Source organism: Barbus barbus, assembly GCF_936440315.1.
Source record: "Barbus barbus genome assembly, chromosome: 32".
Taxonomy (NCBI): Eukaryota; Metazoa; Chordata; class Actinopteri; order Cypriniformes; family Cyprinidae; genus Barbus; species Barbus barbus.
The window spans coordinates 15,118,712-15,134,509 of record NC_136760.1 but is presented as its reverse complement, the minus strand read 5'-3'; the positions used below and the strand labels follow the sequence as shown (position 1 = coordinate 15,134,509).

The following is a 15,798-nucleotide window of genomic DNA, read 5'->3' as shown; positions in this document are numbered from 1 at the left end:
GAGTTACCTGCTCTAAGGTGAGTTGTTTGGAGATTGTATCGTTTTCCAGCTTTTTGATCTTCTTCATCAGTTTGTTGATTTGAAACTCCTGCTCCTGTTCTAAGTGCTGCTCCAGTTCGACTTTCTCGTGTTGTAACTGAGCAAGAAATGGAGAAAATGGATTTCAAATTGATACAACTATGAAAATATTGTGTGCCAGACTGAAGCTGCTCAGGCCACATATTTGAAGAATTTCCGCCAGAAAAGCAGCTGCTTTTGCATAATTTGCACTTGCTGTTTTAAAATCATTGCAAAATCAAGCAAACTCGCAGCTCCAGTAGTAATGAAAAGATTTATACTGAACTCTGTCATGAGAACCCAACATTGCACCAGCTGTTTGGAAAATGGATGGATGATTCAGCTGCAGACGCCATCTTCTGGAGATATGCAGGAATTTATTTGGCATGACCCTCACAGTGCATTATAGGTATTTTCTAGCCACTGAGTGTACATCAGTTGTTATTGCGGTGCATTATGGGATTGAATGCACTCGATAACGTCCACTGTGGTTTTGGACACCACTATGAATAGCTGTCCCCTCCAATAGTGCCCTATTTAAGGGTACAGGGGGCAATTTCAAACGCAGCCCTAGTATTTTTTTCTACATAGTGTATTATCAGCTCTTTACAACATTGGTAATAATAACAAATGTTTCTTGAGCTCCAAAATCAGCATATCAGAATGATTTCTGAGGGATCATGTGACACTGAAGATTGGAGCAGATCATTTGGTTCCAGTAATTTTCTTTTCGTTTTTTTAATGAAACCGTTTTTCAGCTATAGCTGGGATTTGTTGAGTCTGAGTGCTTACAGCTGCATTTCCAACAAACTGCAACCCATGACTCAACATTTTCCCATCTGTGAGGAAATCCGTAAAACCACAGGTGACCATATGCTTCTCTGCAGCTCTCTCCTCCCCACTCCATCTCTGGCTCTTTCTCTCATGTTCCACAAGAAAATGAGGACAAACAGAATTCCCTTGACTCTTTAAGCTATAAGAAGTTCCTTTAAAGAAAGCACTGCTAAAGCAGTTCCTCTAAAGTGAATGAATCACTGCCTCAAAGTCAGATAAACCTCAACAGTAGTGGAACTGGGAAGCTTTTTGAGGAAGCTTTGTCCTAGGAAGGTGAGTTTAGAAACGGCAATCTATCCTTCTTAACAAGGTTGAGTGTATGTTTAAATGATCCCAGAAAACTTGGTCAAGGCTGCTTACAGAGCAGACCTTGAACAACATTTCCTGTACTGCCCCTCAGTGACTTATCACTAGAACTTTGAACACAAAGGTAGAAATCATCTTGTTTTACTGTAACATGAGCTCTACATTTGTTATGCAATATGTGCTCTTGAGCAAGACTCAATGCTCTGGTACAAGCGTCAATCTTAAAGGGGTCATCGGATGCAAAATTCCCTTTACAAGTTGTTTGAACCTAAATGTGTGTTGGAAGTGTGTGTACACATCCATCCTATAATGATAAAAATCCACCCAGTGTTTTTTTTTAAATCCCTATTTTAAAATCCCTTTTCTCAAATCAGGCTGTTCTGAGATTCCTGTCAGAATGACGTAGGTTGTTGACTCACGATAGTTGATTGACAAGGCCATCTTACCTTAGACCTGCCCTGAGTGAGCTGAGAGCTGTCCGCCATTGTGTCGACTCCGGTGGAGGGGAAGACAAGAATGTCTCCGATTAAGCGACGGAGGTGTTTAGTTATTAGATGTAATAATGAATATAGCAGTTGTCATTAACTCCCGACATCTGAGCTGCTGAAGACGCAGAGGATTAACGTTACTTCCGTTTTTGAAGGGAATGCGCCGATCCCCAATCTGCCTAAATGCGTCTATATTCGCGCAAATCCAGCTTCATCTACAGAAGAAGCGAGTATAAAGGTTTTCTATGAATCTTTGCAAATCGCCTTTCCTAATAATGTGCCAGTTTTGCGGCTGAAGTTTACAGTCTGCTTGTCACTCCACGGAAGAGAGGGGAGGGGTCAGCAGAGCTTATTAACATTTAAGGCGAAAAGGAATAAATACAGCGTGCTGAAAACAGAGCTGATTTTGACAGGGTAAAAAAGGTGTTTTTTACATTACCATTGAGAACTTTAACCAAAGTGTGTTATAGACTTTTCATTAAGACCCTAAAGAATCATATCAACATCCGACGACCCCTTTAAACTATGTTAGTGCACATCCTTTAGTGCAGACCAAAGAGAACAAATCCAATTCACAACAGTTGAGCACTTACTTGCATAAGTTTTCTTGAGAGCTCATTGGTGAGGAACTCCTCTTCCTTCTCATAGTTGACCGCTAGTGTTTCCTTCTCTTTCTGCAGGGCCTGAATCTTCTTGAAAAGGGTGTTACTGATGAACTCTTCTTCTTGTTCTGCTCTCGCTTGCTAAAAAAAATTCAATTAGAAAGCAGAACAACGTTAGTCTACATCTGCTGAAAATATATCAGTAGCAGGTAGTTAGTAATAGTTGTGCTTCATTAACCCTATATTGTTGACTCTGAACAACAAACGTATTTCTTCACTTTGTATATAATCGTAATGTATGGTTGATGATGTGGCTGTGAATAAATGAAGAAAAAAGCTTTTTAAGGAATAGTTCACCCAAAATGAAAATTTGCTGAAAATGTACTCACCCTTAGGCCATATAAGATATAGATCTGTTTGTTACTTCATCGAAATGAATTTGGAGAAATTTAGCATTTTTAATTTAGACATTTTTAATTTCAAACTGTTGATTCAGGCTAAAATATAAATCCTCTATCCATAATATTTTGTTTTCCTCCATCAAAAAAAAGTCACCCGAATCAGCAAAAACAGTTATACACAAATATGTTGGTGGATTTTGATGCGAGAGGACATCAGATGGAGGAAGTTATTTTGGCCAAAAGCAATGGTTTAAAGATAAAACACCTCAATGATGGATTTGTTTCTTACAAACATGCAGCTTTTAACTTCACAAGATGTTAATTGATGGACTGGAGTCGTGTGGATTACTTGTGGATTATTGTGATGTTTTTATCAGCTGTTTGGCTGACGGCACCCATTCACTGCAACTATTGCTGAGCAAGTGATGCAAGTAATGCTAAATTCCTCCAAATGTGATGAAGAAAGAAACTCATGTATATTTTGGATGGCCTGCAGGTGAGTACATCTTCAGCAAATTCTCACTTTTGGGTGAACTATTCCTAACTATTCCTGTTGTGGTGAATGGTGATCATTAAATTTTTTTTATTTGTGGCTGTTTCTTGCTCTCTGAGAGTTGCCACTCTAAATTTCACTGTACCTTGTGTATGGCATTGTGTGTTGTGAAGACAAGGATGCACATTTTTGCACAAGAACTTTTGACCAGAAAAGCATGTTATAAAGAGTTGCTTAACTATGTGACAGTTCATAGTGTCATATGGTACTGTAACTGGGTGAATCATAAAGTGACTCTTTGTGTAGATATTTCACAACCAGCACAGAATCAGTTTGACTGCATTTGACTGCTTAAGCATATAAAGTTTACTGCTATTTAACACTGAACTAAAGCCCTACAAGCATGACGTTTGTTTCTAAATGCAGCTGCAACAATTTAAAGAATTGTTGGAGGCAGCAAAACTGGGCCTAGGAAAACATCATGAATGAGGATATACAGACAAGCCAAGTTCATCTAGCTTGTATAGAGACCAATTTGCAATGCACTCCAAAACCAATGTGCATATATAAGGAAACTAAAAGTCTAACAGAAAATATGTTATTTCTACATATATGTGTTATTAAGAAGCCATCTGCAGACCCTGAGAGAATAGAAAGTCCATGATGAAGAACTCTATGCAGATAACATAATACAATTATCAAGCCAGAGACCAGCTGCTTTCTCACTTTTGAGTGTACACAAACACATGCTGACAACACACAAGAACAACTGTCGGATGATCATCCAATATTAACTAGCAACCAAAACAACAGTACTTCGCTTCAGCCTTTGCTACTGTTCGGACGCTCTTGCTCTGCGCTTTGCTCCCTATTTTTGCACTTTTCTCAGATCTCTCTAAGATTTTAACTTCAGCAGATCAGCACAGTGCTCAGACAACACATTGTTTGGGGAAAATTAAGACTCTTTCCCAGCAGTTTACATTCCAGAGACGGAAAAACACAGCTGTCTACATTCAAACAGACGAGATAAAATGCCTCTCGTGGAATCTATTTGCTGCAGAAACTGCCACAGACTTTAAAAAAGTTACTTGCTGGACTTCCAAAACAGGCGGAACACACAGCAGATGGTCATCACGGACCCCCTCAGCATACAGCCGGTGAGTCCTGTGAATCTAGTGAATCTCAACAGTTTATACATGTAGAGGAAAAAGCCGAAACAGATCAACAGACGAATCGATGGCACAAACAGGGAGCGAGACCCAAAGGCAATCGAGACATCAGATTATCAGGAGTATCTCGTATTGCTGCCGTAGCATCCTCTACCCCAGATACGGCTATGACAAGACTTGTAAACACTGGTATCCTACCACCCCCGATACATCTTGAGAACAGATTTGAAGCATTAATGAATGTGGGTGAGAAATCCGCAAATGTGACTAAACACAGATCGAATCAGCCAGCAGCTAACATCGTTACTAACAGGCGCTCAAGGTCGAGCAGACAGCGGCTTTCAGCTCAGAGTGTAGCCGAGCCCAGGACTCTGATAGTGGGTGACGCTATTATCAGAAACATCAGTAGCAGGACTACAACTACATACTGCTTTCCTCAAGCAACCGTCTCTGATGTGAACAAAGAACTTCGGAACATTCTGATGAAGCACAAGACTGCAAATCGAGTCATCATCCATGTGGGGAAGAATGATATTCGGAAGGAGCAGTCAGAACTCCTTAAGAAGGATTTCAGTGAACTCTTTGAAACTCTTCAAAGTCTTGAAGTTCAGCCGTTCATCAGTGGACCACTCCCAGCAAGGGGAACTAGCATGTTTTCACGGTTGCTTGGGCTAAATACATGGCTACAAAGAACCTGTAGTATAAAAGGAGTCAACTTCGACAACTTCAATCGTTTCTGGGGCCACAGACAACGGTTTAAACTGGATGGCCTCCACCCAAACTTTTGAATACCTAGGTATTGTGCTGAAAGGTGCTCCACGCACCCTGTTTATCATTATTTACAGGCCTCCAAAATATTCTCCAGCCTTTGTTGATGAGTTCACTGAACTGTTATCAATGATTTCCTCAGAGTTTGACTGTTTTGCTATTGCAGGGGATTTTAATATTCACATAGATAATGCAGAAATCAAAACTACAAAAGAAATTATAACTGTTTTAAACACTTTTGACCTGAGTCAGCATGTGCACGGACCCACACACAATCGTGGACACACTCTAGATTTACTCATCAGTAGAGGTCTAAACATCTCATCCATTGTAATTATAGATGTAGCACTATCTGATCACTTCTGTATTTTCTTTGATATATTGATCTCAGTCACCACTGAATCTAGATCTGTCTCTATCAGAAAGAGATGCATTAACGAGAACACTAGTGCGCTATTTATGAAGGCAATATCATTAACACCAAGCATTTCTGCAGACCCTGTTGATCCTCTCCTGGAGTCATTTAACTCAAAAGTTAACAATGTTATTGATGATATTGCTCCAATAAAAGGTCAGCAAGAAGACGGGCAGACAAAAATCAATTTGGAGAAAATCAACAGCAGTTCAGAGTATGAAAAGACAATGCAGAAAAGCTGAGCGGATGTGGCGGAAGACGAAACTCGAAATTCACTATAGCATCTATAAAGACAGCCTTCATGCTTTCAATGTGGAACTAGCCACAGCTAGACAGACTTTCTTTTCAAACCTTATAAACAGTAACTTAAACAACACTCGCACTCTTTTTGCGACTGTTGAGAGACTGACAAACCCCCCAAGTCAGTTTCCCAGTGAAATGCTCTCCGACAGCAAATGCAATGAGTTTGCTTCCTTCTTTTCTGAGAAGATCAATAATATCAGAAAGGAGATTGGCACATCAGTAGTTGTATCCTATACCATATGTCCAAAATGATTCATTACCTGATTTATGACCTGATTTATGACCTGAATTATGACCCCTGTCAGCGTTGATTGACAGGTTATCATATGTCAGATTGTGTACCTGGGTGGATTTTACGAGTTGATTTTATGTGACCCTCTCTGTCACCCTGACTGTCACGTCACAGGGTCCTGTCACCCCTGACTGACATGACAGTAAGGTGTGTAAATCAAAGATCAAAACAGATGTTAGATTTGACTTTTGATGGATTTATGAGTGGATATATGATGTTTTTATCTCTCACCAGTGGCATGGGGTTTTTATGGTATTCCTTCCTGAGTTGCAGCTAGCTTCCCCTCTGGAGGTGTCGGGTTCTTCCTGATTGTTGAAAAAATGGTTGACCAAAGGGGTGCGTATTGACACCTTATACTTGTTTGATCTGATTGGTATAAGTCTATGTTAATGTCTAGACAGGAGTTCTTCCTGACTGTGGAAAAAATGGCTGAGCAAAAGGGGGTGTGTATTGACACCTTAAGAGGATCAATGTTGTTTTTGATCTGATTGGTATATGTTAATGTCCAGACAGGGTTCTTCCTGACTGTGGAAAAATGGCTGAGCAAAGGGGTGCATATTGACACCTTAACAGGATCAGTGTTGTTTGATCTGTATGTTATATGTTAATGCCTAGTCACCAATTTGTTCCTACCTACCCGACTACATCCACCTCTGAAAAAAGGTGCTATGTCCGGGCATGTTTTTATTTATCATCTCTATGTGTGTAGGATCAGAACAGCCTAATCTGTAGGTTGAATAGATAAACTTATGAGAAGCAATCTTAAGTTAAAAATTATTCAAACCAAGAACTGACCGTGGATATCCTCTATGTGCTTGTGTTAATGGCTTTACAGCATCCACCTCATATAGATGTGCACAGAATCATGCTTTAGTTCAGTTCAATTTATTTATAAAGCACAATAAATCAACAATGGTTGACCATTGTGCTGAACAATATCCTTTAAAAGAAATCAAAGTACATACAGGACATGACAAGACAAACATTTTAAATAATCCCTGCTATAGACAAATAATCAACACTTTGGCTGATTATTTGGGCTCTCTCTCACACACACACACACACACACACACACACACACACACATAATGGTTTTTATACTGTACAAACTCTATTTTCCATCACCCTACACCGACCTTACACATAACCCTACCCCTTACAGAAAACTTTGTGTGTTTTAAGATTTTCAGAAAACTACATTCTGTATCATTTATAAGCTTGTTTCCCTCATGGGGACAAAAAAAAATAAAAAAATGTCTCCGCAAGGACAAGAATTTTGGGATATTGTCATTTTTATCCCCCATAACGTAGGGTTTACCTGAGCCACACACACACACACACACACACACACACACACAAATCTGAGTAAGCTAAATTTTAAATATGAGCAAAATTGTATATGTTGTGTTTACTTTTTTGTTGTTATTTAAGAAATGTTTTCATTTTAATCTAGCCTGTAGATATATGTGTACTGTAAAATAACAAATATACATTTCACTTAAAGCTTCTCAGTAAAATAATTACACCTACAGTTTTAAACATGTTTCAAAAGTTTTAAACGCATTGTGTGTCACTAAAGCAAATCATGCTGTCTATTGGCTTTAAATGAAACTTTCGTTTTATTCTTTAATTTCTTTAAAATAGCCTGATGCTAATGCACCCATGTGCTTTTTTCATACGAGTAGAAAACTATTTGGATGTGTTTGTGACAAACACAATTTTTTACTTCAGAAAACGTTTTGAAATGTATGACTGAACTTTTCTCATTTGACAGAACTACGTTTCAAATGAGTTATTATTTACCCGTGGTGTTTAACAGCCAGAGGGAATGCATGTTGTTTTCTAATGTTCGTGAAACCTTTATTGGTGTATATTTCTCACCTAGAACACAAAACATGCACATTTTGACTATTTGACTCTTTTGTAGGGGTCATATCATTTGAAATGTTTTACTAAAAGATTAAAGCGCCAGCATCTGTGTTTTCAACATGAGATGTACAAGGATGTTTCAACTATTATCATTATTTCTATTTGGCCATAATAAACTGGTAATGAATTTTCTACGGCAAGTGATACAATCTACAGTTCTCATACTATGTGTGTAAATAGCTGTGCTAAAACATTATTTTTTGCATGCCAACAGATTTTGTTAGGGGTGTGTCGCATCTAAGAATCACAATCTTTGGTAAATTACATTTTTCTTACACCATGTTACACCAGTTTTAGTCATATGATCAAGATTTCATATGGCCGTTCACAATTTGTTTGTTGGACTGTGTATGTTTTTGGGCAAAGACAATTTCTTTTAGGCAAGAAATTAAGTAACAATCTTTTCTCTTTGAGATATTTCTTTTAGAGCAACTTTGTGTCTGTCCACGATGTGCGAACACATGAAGCATCAACACGAAAATTAAGTCTTGCCGTTTTACCCTTAAAACTATTGCACTGAAAGCTGCATATTCATTTAAGTTTGAGCATGTTAAAATTTCCACACTCTTGTAAAGAGTATTGGTAAATTTCATTCATAACCTTTCGTACATTCAAGAGACAAAATCACTAAGAAAGAGAGTATAGCAAGACAAGAAAATGTTTATAATTCATATAGAATTCAGAAAATCTGTTTCAAAAACAATTGTGAAAGTTTATTAAACAGGGGTAGACAATAAGGGAAATTTGCCACTGGCCCTCCGGGCCAGTGTCTTTTGAAGTTCACTGGCCCAGGTCAACGCGTCAGGTATTGATCCCAATAATCACGAAAAAGAACAGTTTGCTTGAACAACATGAATAACATTTTTTTTTTTTTAAGGTACAGTTGTGGTCAGAATTATTGGAACCCTTGGTAAATATGATCAAAGAAGACTGTGAAAATTAACCTGCTTTGTTAATCCTTTTGATCTTTTATTAAAAAAATTCACAAAAAGCTAACCTTTTATTGGATAATAAGAATTTAAAATGGGGGGAAATATCATTATGAAATAAATGTTTTTCTCAAACACACGTTGGACACAATTATTGGCACCCCTAGAAATTCTTATGAGTAAAATATCTCTGAAGTATATTCCCATTCATATTCACAATTTTGAGCACTCTAGGGTGATTATGAACATGAAATTATCCAGCCATGGCTTCCTGTTTCACAGAAATATAAATAGGAGGGAAAACAAAGCCCAAATTCCCTTAATCATCCATCACAATGAGAAAAAACAAAGAATACATTTCTGATGTGCAGCAAAAGATAATTGAGCTTCACAAATTAGTGAAGTGGCTTTAAGAAAAGAGCTAGAGCAGTGAAAATCCCCATTTCCACCATCAGGACAATAATTAAGAATTTCCAATCAACAGAAAATGTAATGAAACTGCCTGGAAGAGGACGTGTGTCTATATCGTCCTAATGCATGGTGAGAAGGAGAGGCTGAGTGGCTAAAGACTCTTCAAGGATCACAGCTGGAGAATTGCAGAAAATAGTTGAGTCTCGGGGTCAGAAAACCTTTAAAAAAAATTGTCAAACAGCCCCTACATCACCACATGTTGTTTGGGAGGATTTCAAGAAAAATTCTCCTAGCTCATCCAAAAACAAACTCCAGCATATTCAGTTATCAGACAGGACTGGCACTTCAAATGGGACTGGCTTCTATGGTCAGATGAAACTAAAAAATGAGCTTTTTAGCAGCAAACACTCAAGATGGGTTTGGTGAACACAGGGATAAAAAGTACCCCATGTGTACAATGAAATATACTGCTGTATGTTTTATGTTGTGGGCCTATATTTCTGCTGGAGGTCCTGGACATCTTGTTCAGACACATGGCATCATGGATTCTATCAAATACCAACAGATAAAAAATCAATAAGTGACTGATTCTATTAGAAATCTTATAATGGGCCATGTTTGGATCTTCCAACCGTACAATAATCCAAACACAAACCTCAAAAACAACACAAAAATGGGTCACTGAGCACAAAACCAAGCTTCTGCTGACCATTCCAGTCCTCTGACCTGACTCTGAGAGAAGAAGCACCGTCATGGAGCTGTGAATCTAAAGGATCTGGAGTGATTCTGGATGAAGGAATGGTCTCTGATCTCTTGTCAGGTGTTCTCTAACCTCATCAGGCATTATAGGAGAAGATTTAGAGCTGTTAAACTGGCAAATGGAGGTTTCAAAAAGTATTGAATAAAAAGGTGCCAATAATTGTGTCCAACGTGTGTTTGAGAAAAACATTTATTTCATAATGATATTTCCCCCCATTTTAAATTCTTATTATCCAATGAAAGGTTAGCTTTTTGTGATTTTTTTAAATAAAAGATCAAAAGGATTAACAAAGCAGGTTAATTTTCACAGTCTTCTTTGATCATATTTACCAAGGGTTCCAATAATTCTGACCACAACTGTAGGTTTAGTGCAAAGTGCAGCAAAACTGTGCAAAAACATGAAACAAGTGCAAATAAACCTATTGCATAGGATTCATTCTCCGTAGTCACACAGCAATTCATTATATTATGTTCATACCATAGGTTTCATACACGTTAACTTTTCTCTAACTTACTTGTCTGCATATGTGGGCATTGATCTGCAGAGCTCACAGTAAACCTCTTTTTTTTCTTGATCGTAGCCCAGCTAGGGGTGGGCGATATGGGAAAAATATCATATCACAATTTTTTTTTAGAAATATCACGATTCACGATTTTATGACGATTCTTTGTCATGTTGGTTTTACAAGTTGTCTGAGCATTACAGCCAAACTAGAAAGACAAAGCCTTTCAAGGTAACAAAAAACAAAAAAAAGACATGACAGATATTTAGGCCAAAGTGGGCGAAGATAAAAATCTTTGTCATCATTCTATCTTTCTTATTAAAAAATAAGAACAAAGATACAAATTACAAATACACATAATATACAAATAAAACAAACAGTGCTTTATTTCCAGGTACAATAGGTGTATTTAGCAGAGCATTCAATGAAATTGAATGAATGAACAAATATAAAAATAAAACACACAGACTGATTCCTAAAGCAACTGTATTAAAGTTTTTCAGTCAAGAATAGTGAGTGATTTTTCTCTGTGTTTTGTTGTTTTGTTAACGTTAAATGAATAGTTCCCCCAAAAATAAATATTCTGTCATCTGTCTGTCAATTCTGTCATAATGTTTTATTTTTATACCATCATTTACTCAAAAGTTGTTTTAAACCTGAATGAGTTTCTTCTGCTGAACATAAATGCTATTTTGAAGAAGGTGGAAGACCAAACAGTTGCTGGTCCTCAGTGTCTTCCATAGGATTTTTCTTTCCTGCTATCAAAGTCAATGTGGACCAGCAACTGTTTGGTTACCCACATTCTTCAAAATACCTTATTTTGGGTTCAGCACAAGAAATTAATAGAGGTTTGGGACAACATGTGAGTGAGTAAATAATGACAGAAATTAAATTTTAGGATGAACTATCCCTTTAATGACAGTCGACAGCATGTTTAGTGTCCTGTCCCTTTAAGAGCTGCACACATCTAATATACAGGCACGCATCTGTTTCTCTCTTAACCATTTACTTTCATTTTAGAGATAACCAACTGAGTCTGTATGTAAACCTTGTGTGTTTTGACAGTATTAGCGCAAAAAATAAGTTAGTTGAGTAATCAGGAGCTGTTAGACAGGCTTTTTAGCGCGCGTGCTTCAGGTGTATGTGCTCAGAAAAAGCGCAGACCAGCGCGTGAATGAAACATTTAACCAGCAAGGCTTGTGTGCAAATAATGCACTTTTGCGATCGCGAATAAGTGCAGTGTCCTGTCAGAGTAACTCTACTGCTGTATGTGGTGTTGTACATTAAATAGAGACGGAGGCGCCAGAACTATATTTGATATAATGTGTGCTGTAGCACGATACTACCATATTTCTTCAAAAGCAGATCGTGGAGACATTTTTATCGTCCACGATCAAAAATCGTCATATCGCACACCCCTAAGCCCAGCCAATTCCAGCGGTCTCGCCACTGGGGCTGAAAATTTCTCTGCCTTTTCTTTTCGTATTCCCTTTCGATTTCCCTCAATTCCTCTGGTGATTTTCTCTTCCTTGCCTTCTCTTTTTTACCCGGCGTTTGGCCGGGTGATGTGGGTTTCAGAAACATGTAGCCTAGCTTAATAGTAGCTATAGGTAGGTGCTGAGCAGCAGTGTGCAGTTTGCGCGCGTAACCGCGGGAGCGAGCAAGGCGGTGCAGACGGAGCGCATAAACCCGCTGCATCTGTAAGGCTGTCGGGATCACGTAACGTGTTAGCGGTGGTTACCGAGACGATTAAACAGAAATCAAAACAGAACCACAGGTAAATAATGTGAAATTAGACTTTTTTTTAATCGAGGCATTATTTTTACTGGCCCCACCGGGCTAGTGGTTGGAGCAATCTGGTGGCCCTGACGGTTTTAAAAGTACGTCCGGGCCACCGGGCCAATTATATTGTCGACCCCAGTTAAACGTGGATTTGTAAACTATATTTTTTATTACTCCACTGGATTTAGTCGTCTTGCTCAGATAGCAGATTACACAATTCACATTTCTTTTGTTTGGGCCGTATTTGTTTTAAGACTCCTCTGCAAGTTCATGCTAATCCTTGCGTGGGAAAGAGAGCATGACGAGCTCATACTTATTCATTTAAGAAAATTATTGAACACTTGACTGAACTTTTTATTATTTTGACAAACCTCCATTTCAAATTATTTCCCTTGAGGTGATTGTCCACAGAATCTTTTTCAACACAACGACATTATGCATTAAAGAATGTCATCAGTCACTATCGCCATCTTCTTTGACTCAAATAAAGCAACATCTCTGATGTACATAAGCATCTACAATGTGTGCATGTGCTAAACATCCTGTTTCTCCACTTGTCATATTTATTTGTATGTAATGCAAACATATTTTGAGAACTATGATGTCCCACGCTTTTGTAAAGGATATAGAAAGAATTCAAACATAATCTTTACATAGGAACTATCTTTGCACAAAAAAAATTGACTAAAAATCATTGAATTACGAAATGCAAAAGTGTATACATCGTTTAAGAAAAATTACTATAATGCATACAGGATACAGAAATCATCCTCTTGATCTATTGTGACTGACATTTTACTAAGTCAGACCATCAGGATTATGGATGACGCGGCTCACATTTTGTTTGTCGGACTGTGTATGTTTTAAGTGAAGACACCTCTTTGTGAGCTGTCATCCTAATAGGAATAAATGAAAATTAAGAATTGAGAGTGTTTGACAAAGTTATTTCTTTTTTTAGGACAATTATCCATCTGTTTGATGTGAGACCCCCATTAAGTATCGACATGAAAATTAAGGCGTGCTGTTTTACACTTAAAAGTAAAGTAAAAAGTAAAGTCGTGACGTATTGTCAAGTATGGTGACCCATACTCGAAATTGGTGCTCTGCGTTTAACCCATCCAAGTGCACACACACAGCAGTGAGTAGTGAACAAATGCACACACACACACACACCGTGAACACACACCCGGAGCAGTGGGCAGCCATGCAGCTGAAACATATGTAACCAATGTGCTCAAAGCTACACATTCAGTAAAGTTTGAGGTTGTACACAGTCTTGAAAAGGCTACAGACACAAAATATCAAGGAATTTTTTGTGCTCCCTATGTAACTCAAGAGTTCAAGTCACTATGAAAATGATCATATGAATACAGGAAACCCACTCACGATCTGCTGGGTATATTTTTGTAAATGTTGTTTTAAATTACTTTTTTCTTACGCCACTACATCTAGAGATCTTGTTCAGATAGCTGATGACGTTGTGCACATTTTATTTGTCGTACTCGTTTCCTTCAACATTTCCGCTTGAGATTAAAGTGTAGGTAATGTGACCACAATTAAGAACCATAACATTATACTACATTCCCTTTGAAAAGGTTATAGACATAGTCGTTTATACAGGAAATATGTTTTCACAACAGAAATATGTATCAGTATGACACATACTGAAATACTCTCTTAAAGTTTTAATGTTGATTTTGATGGCCTACCCCACTAGCTGATAGCACTCTATACTTTTTCATTGTTTTTTTTTTTTAGATGAAGGCTATTCTCAGAATCTGGTCAATCACGTCGCGAGTGTTTGCAGGAAATCATTATAAGATAATAAAAGGAAAGTCCTTCTACAAGAGATTATTTAAACTGAAATTGTGATGTACTGTAGAGCTGTTTCTGGTCTGTCTACAAAGTTTCTACAAAGTACTGTTTCTCTGTTACATGCACATCTATTTCATTTAGAACACAAAGTTGCACATTACAACTTGAAGATGGTGTGGAAACACTATTTTCTTTGCACATGTCTCTAAACATGACTTTAATAAATAAATCACAGATGTTATGTTGTTAATTCATTGAAAGGTGCATGTTTTTGACCATTTCAGATGGTCTGCACCAGCACACAGACACATGTTTTCATGTCATCTGACCGAAAGGTTTGATCTTGGGGAAGCACGCACAACAGCATCTTTGTGTTGTCATGATTGTCTTCAGAACTGATCCTCTTTTATTAAAAATATTGTAGTATATCTTTTTTTTCCCTTCTAAATATCTAAACATGTATTTAGCTTAAATATTAGTTATTAAGTGTTTACAAAGTTGTCATGTCTGTTGTTGAATTTTATAACCTATATTTCACCAAACCTGAAGGACTGAAAATTACATTTAGCATCAATCCACATTTCGGCTGTTAGCCAGAAAATGCAAGTGAACTGAGATTTCATTACCGAGATAATCTACAGAATGTGAAACAAGCTCACAGTTACATTAGAGTTTTGGATTCTAGTTTATGTTGAATATTGTTTGTTACTGTTCCACATGTTTAACACCTCATTACTTGAAGACATGTACTGTATAAATCACAAAGTTTTTCACTGTAGTAGGCTGACTCTGAAACCAGACCAAAACATTTTTTTAGTTGGAGACTTGTAGCAGTATGAAAATGGTTGTTTTTATCTTTCTATGTTTTGTTTGTGTTGTTCTGAACCACGGTTTTCATTTTTAACATCACAATTCATATTATATTGTCATGTGTGATTGTAAAAGTTTTGTGTGAGATGTCTTGTTTTTTTTTTTTTGCAAACAGTACTGCTGTAACGTTAGCGAGCTCTTTGTGTACTTGGCTTCTCTTCATATTCGTCAATATTTATGTGAATTTGTTTGATTAAAATATTTACCAAAATGTTTGGGTAATGTATGTGAATATAGAACACTGTGCATTTACCAGCAAGATACTTTTAATGCCTTGTTCGCAAGAAAAACACAAGATTATTTAAGTGATAATAATCTCGCTGAATGTATCAAAGCATCTGATGTTTACGACTACTGAAGACGCCACATCCTTGGTGGTTTCACACCTACAGGCCCTACCTACATTCAGAATTTGGTATTTAAATAAGGTTTAGCGGCCACATAGTTAACCGGGGAAGACATCACAGTCTCCTGTTACAATGGCTGCTGCTGTTCCAAACAGTCCTGAAGCATCTAGAAGAATGATGGGTGTAACACCGCCAAGAAGTTCTATTGAAATGAGAGAGGAGCTGTCTTTAGCACCAAGGAAAAATCAAGGGAAGAGCCTAAGTTCTCATTGAAGATGAAGATATTGTGAAACAAGATTTCACTGTGTCTTGTGATCGTGTGGGG

General features: G+C 37.6%; 1 protein-coding gene across 2 annotated transcripts in view; it reads right to left on the bottom strand.

Moving 5' to 3' along the window:
* LOC306852339 (coiled-coil domain-containing protein 6-like) overlaps positions 1–15,798 on the bottom strand; it is a 51,318-nt gene that overhangs the window by 25,325 nt on the left and 10,195 nt on the right. For both annotated transcript variants that reach the window (XM_079389084.1, XM_079389085.1), the window contains exons 2-3: positions 2,279–2,428; positions 8–136 (exon numbers count right to left, since the gene is read on the bottom strand). In XM_079389084.1, coding sequence (XP_079245210.1) covers positions 8–136; positions 2,279–2,428 — 279 coding nt within the window. The remainder of the gene's footprint in view (positions 1–7; positions 137–2,278; positions 2,429–15,798) is intronic.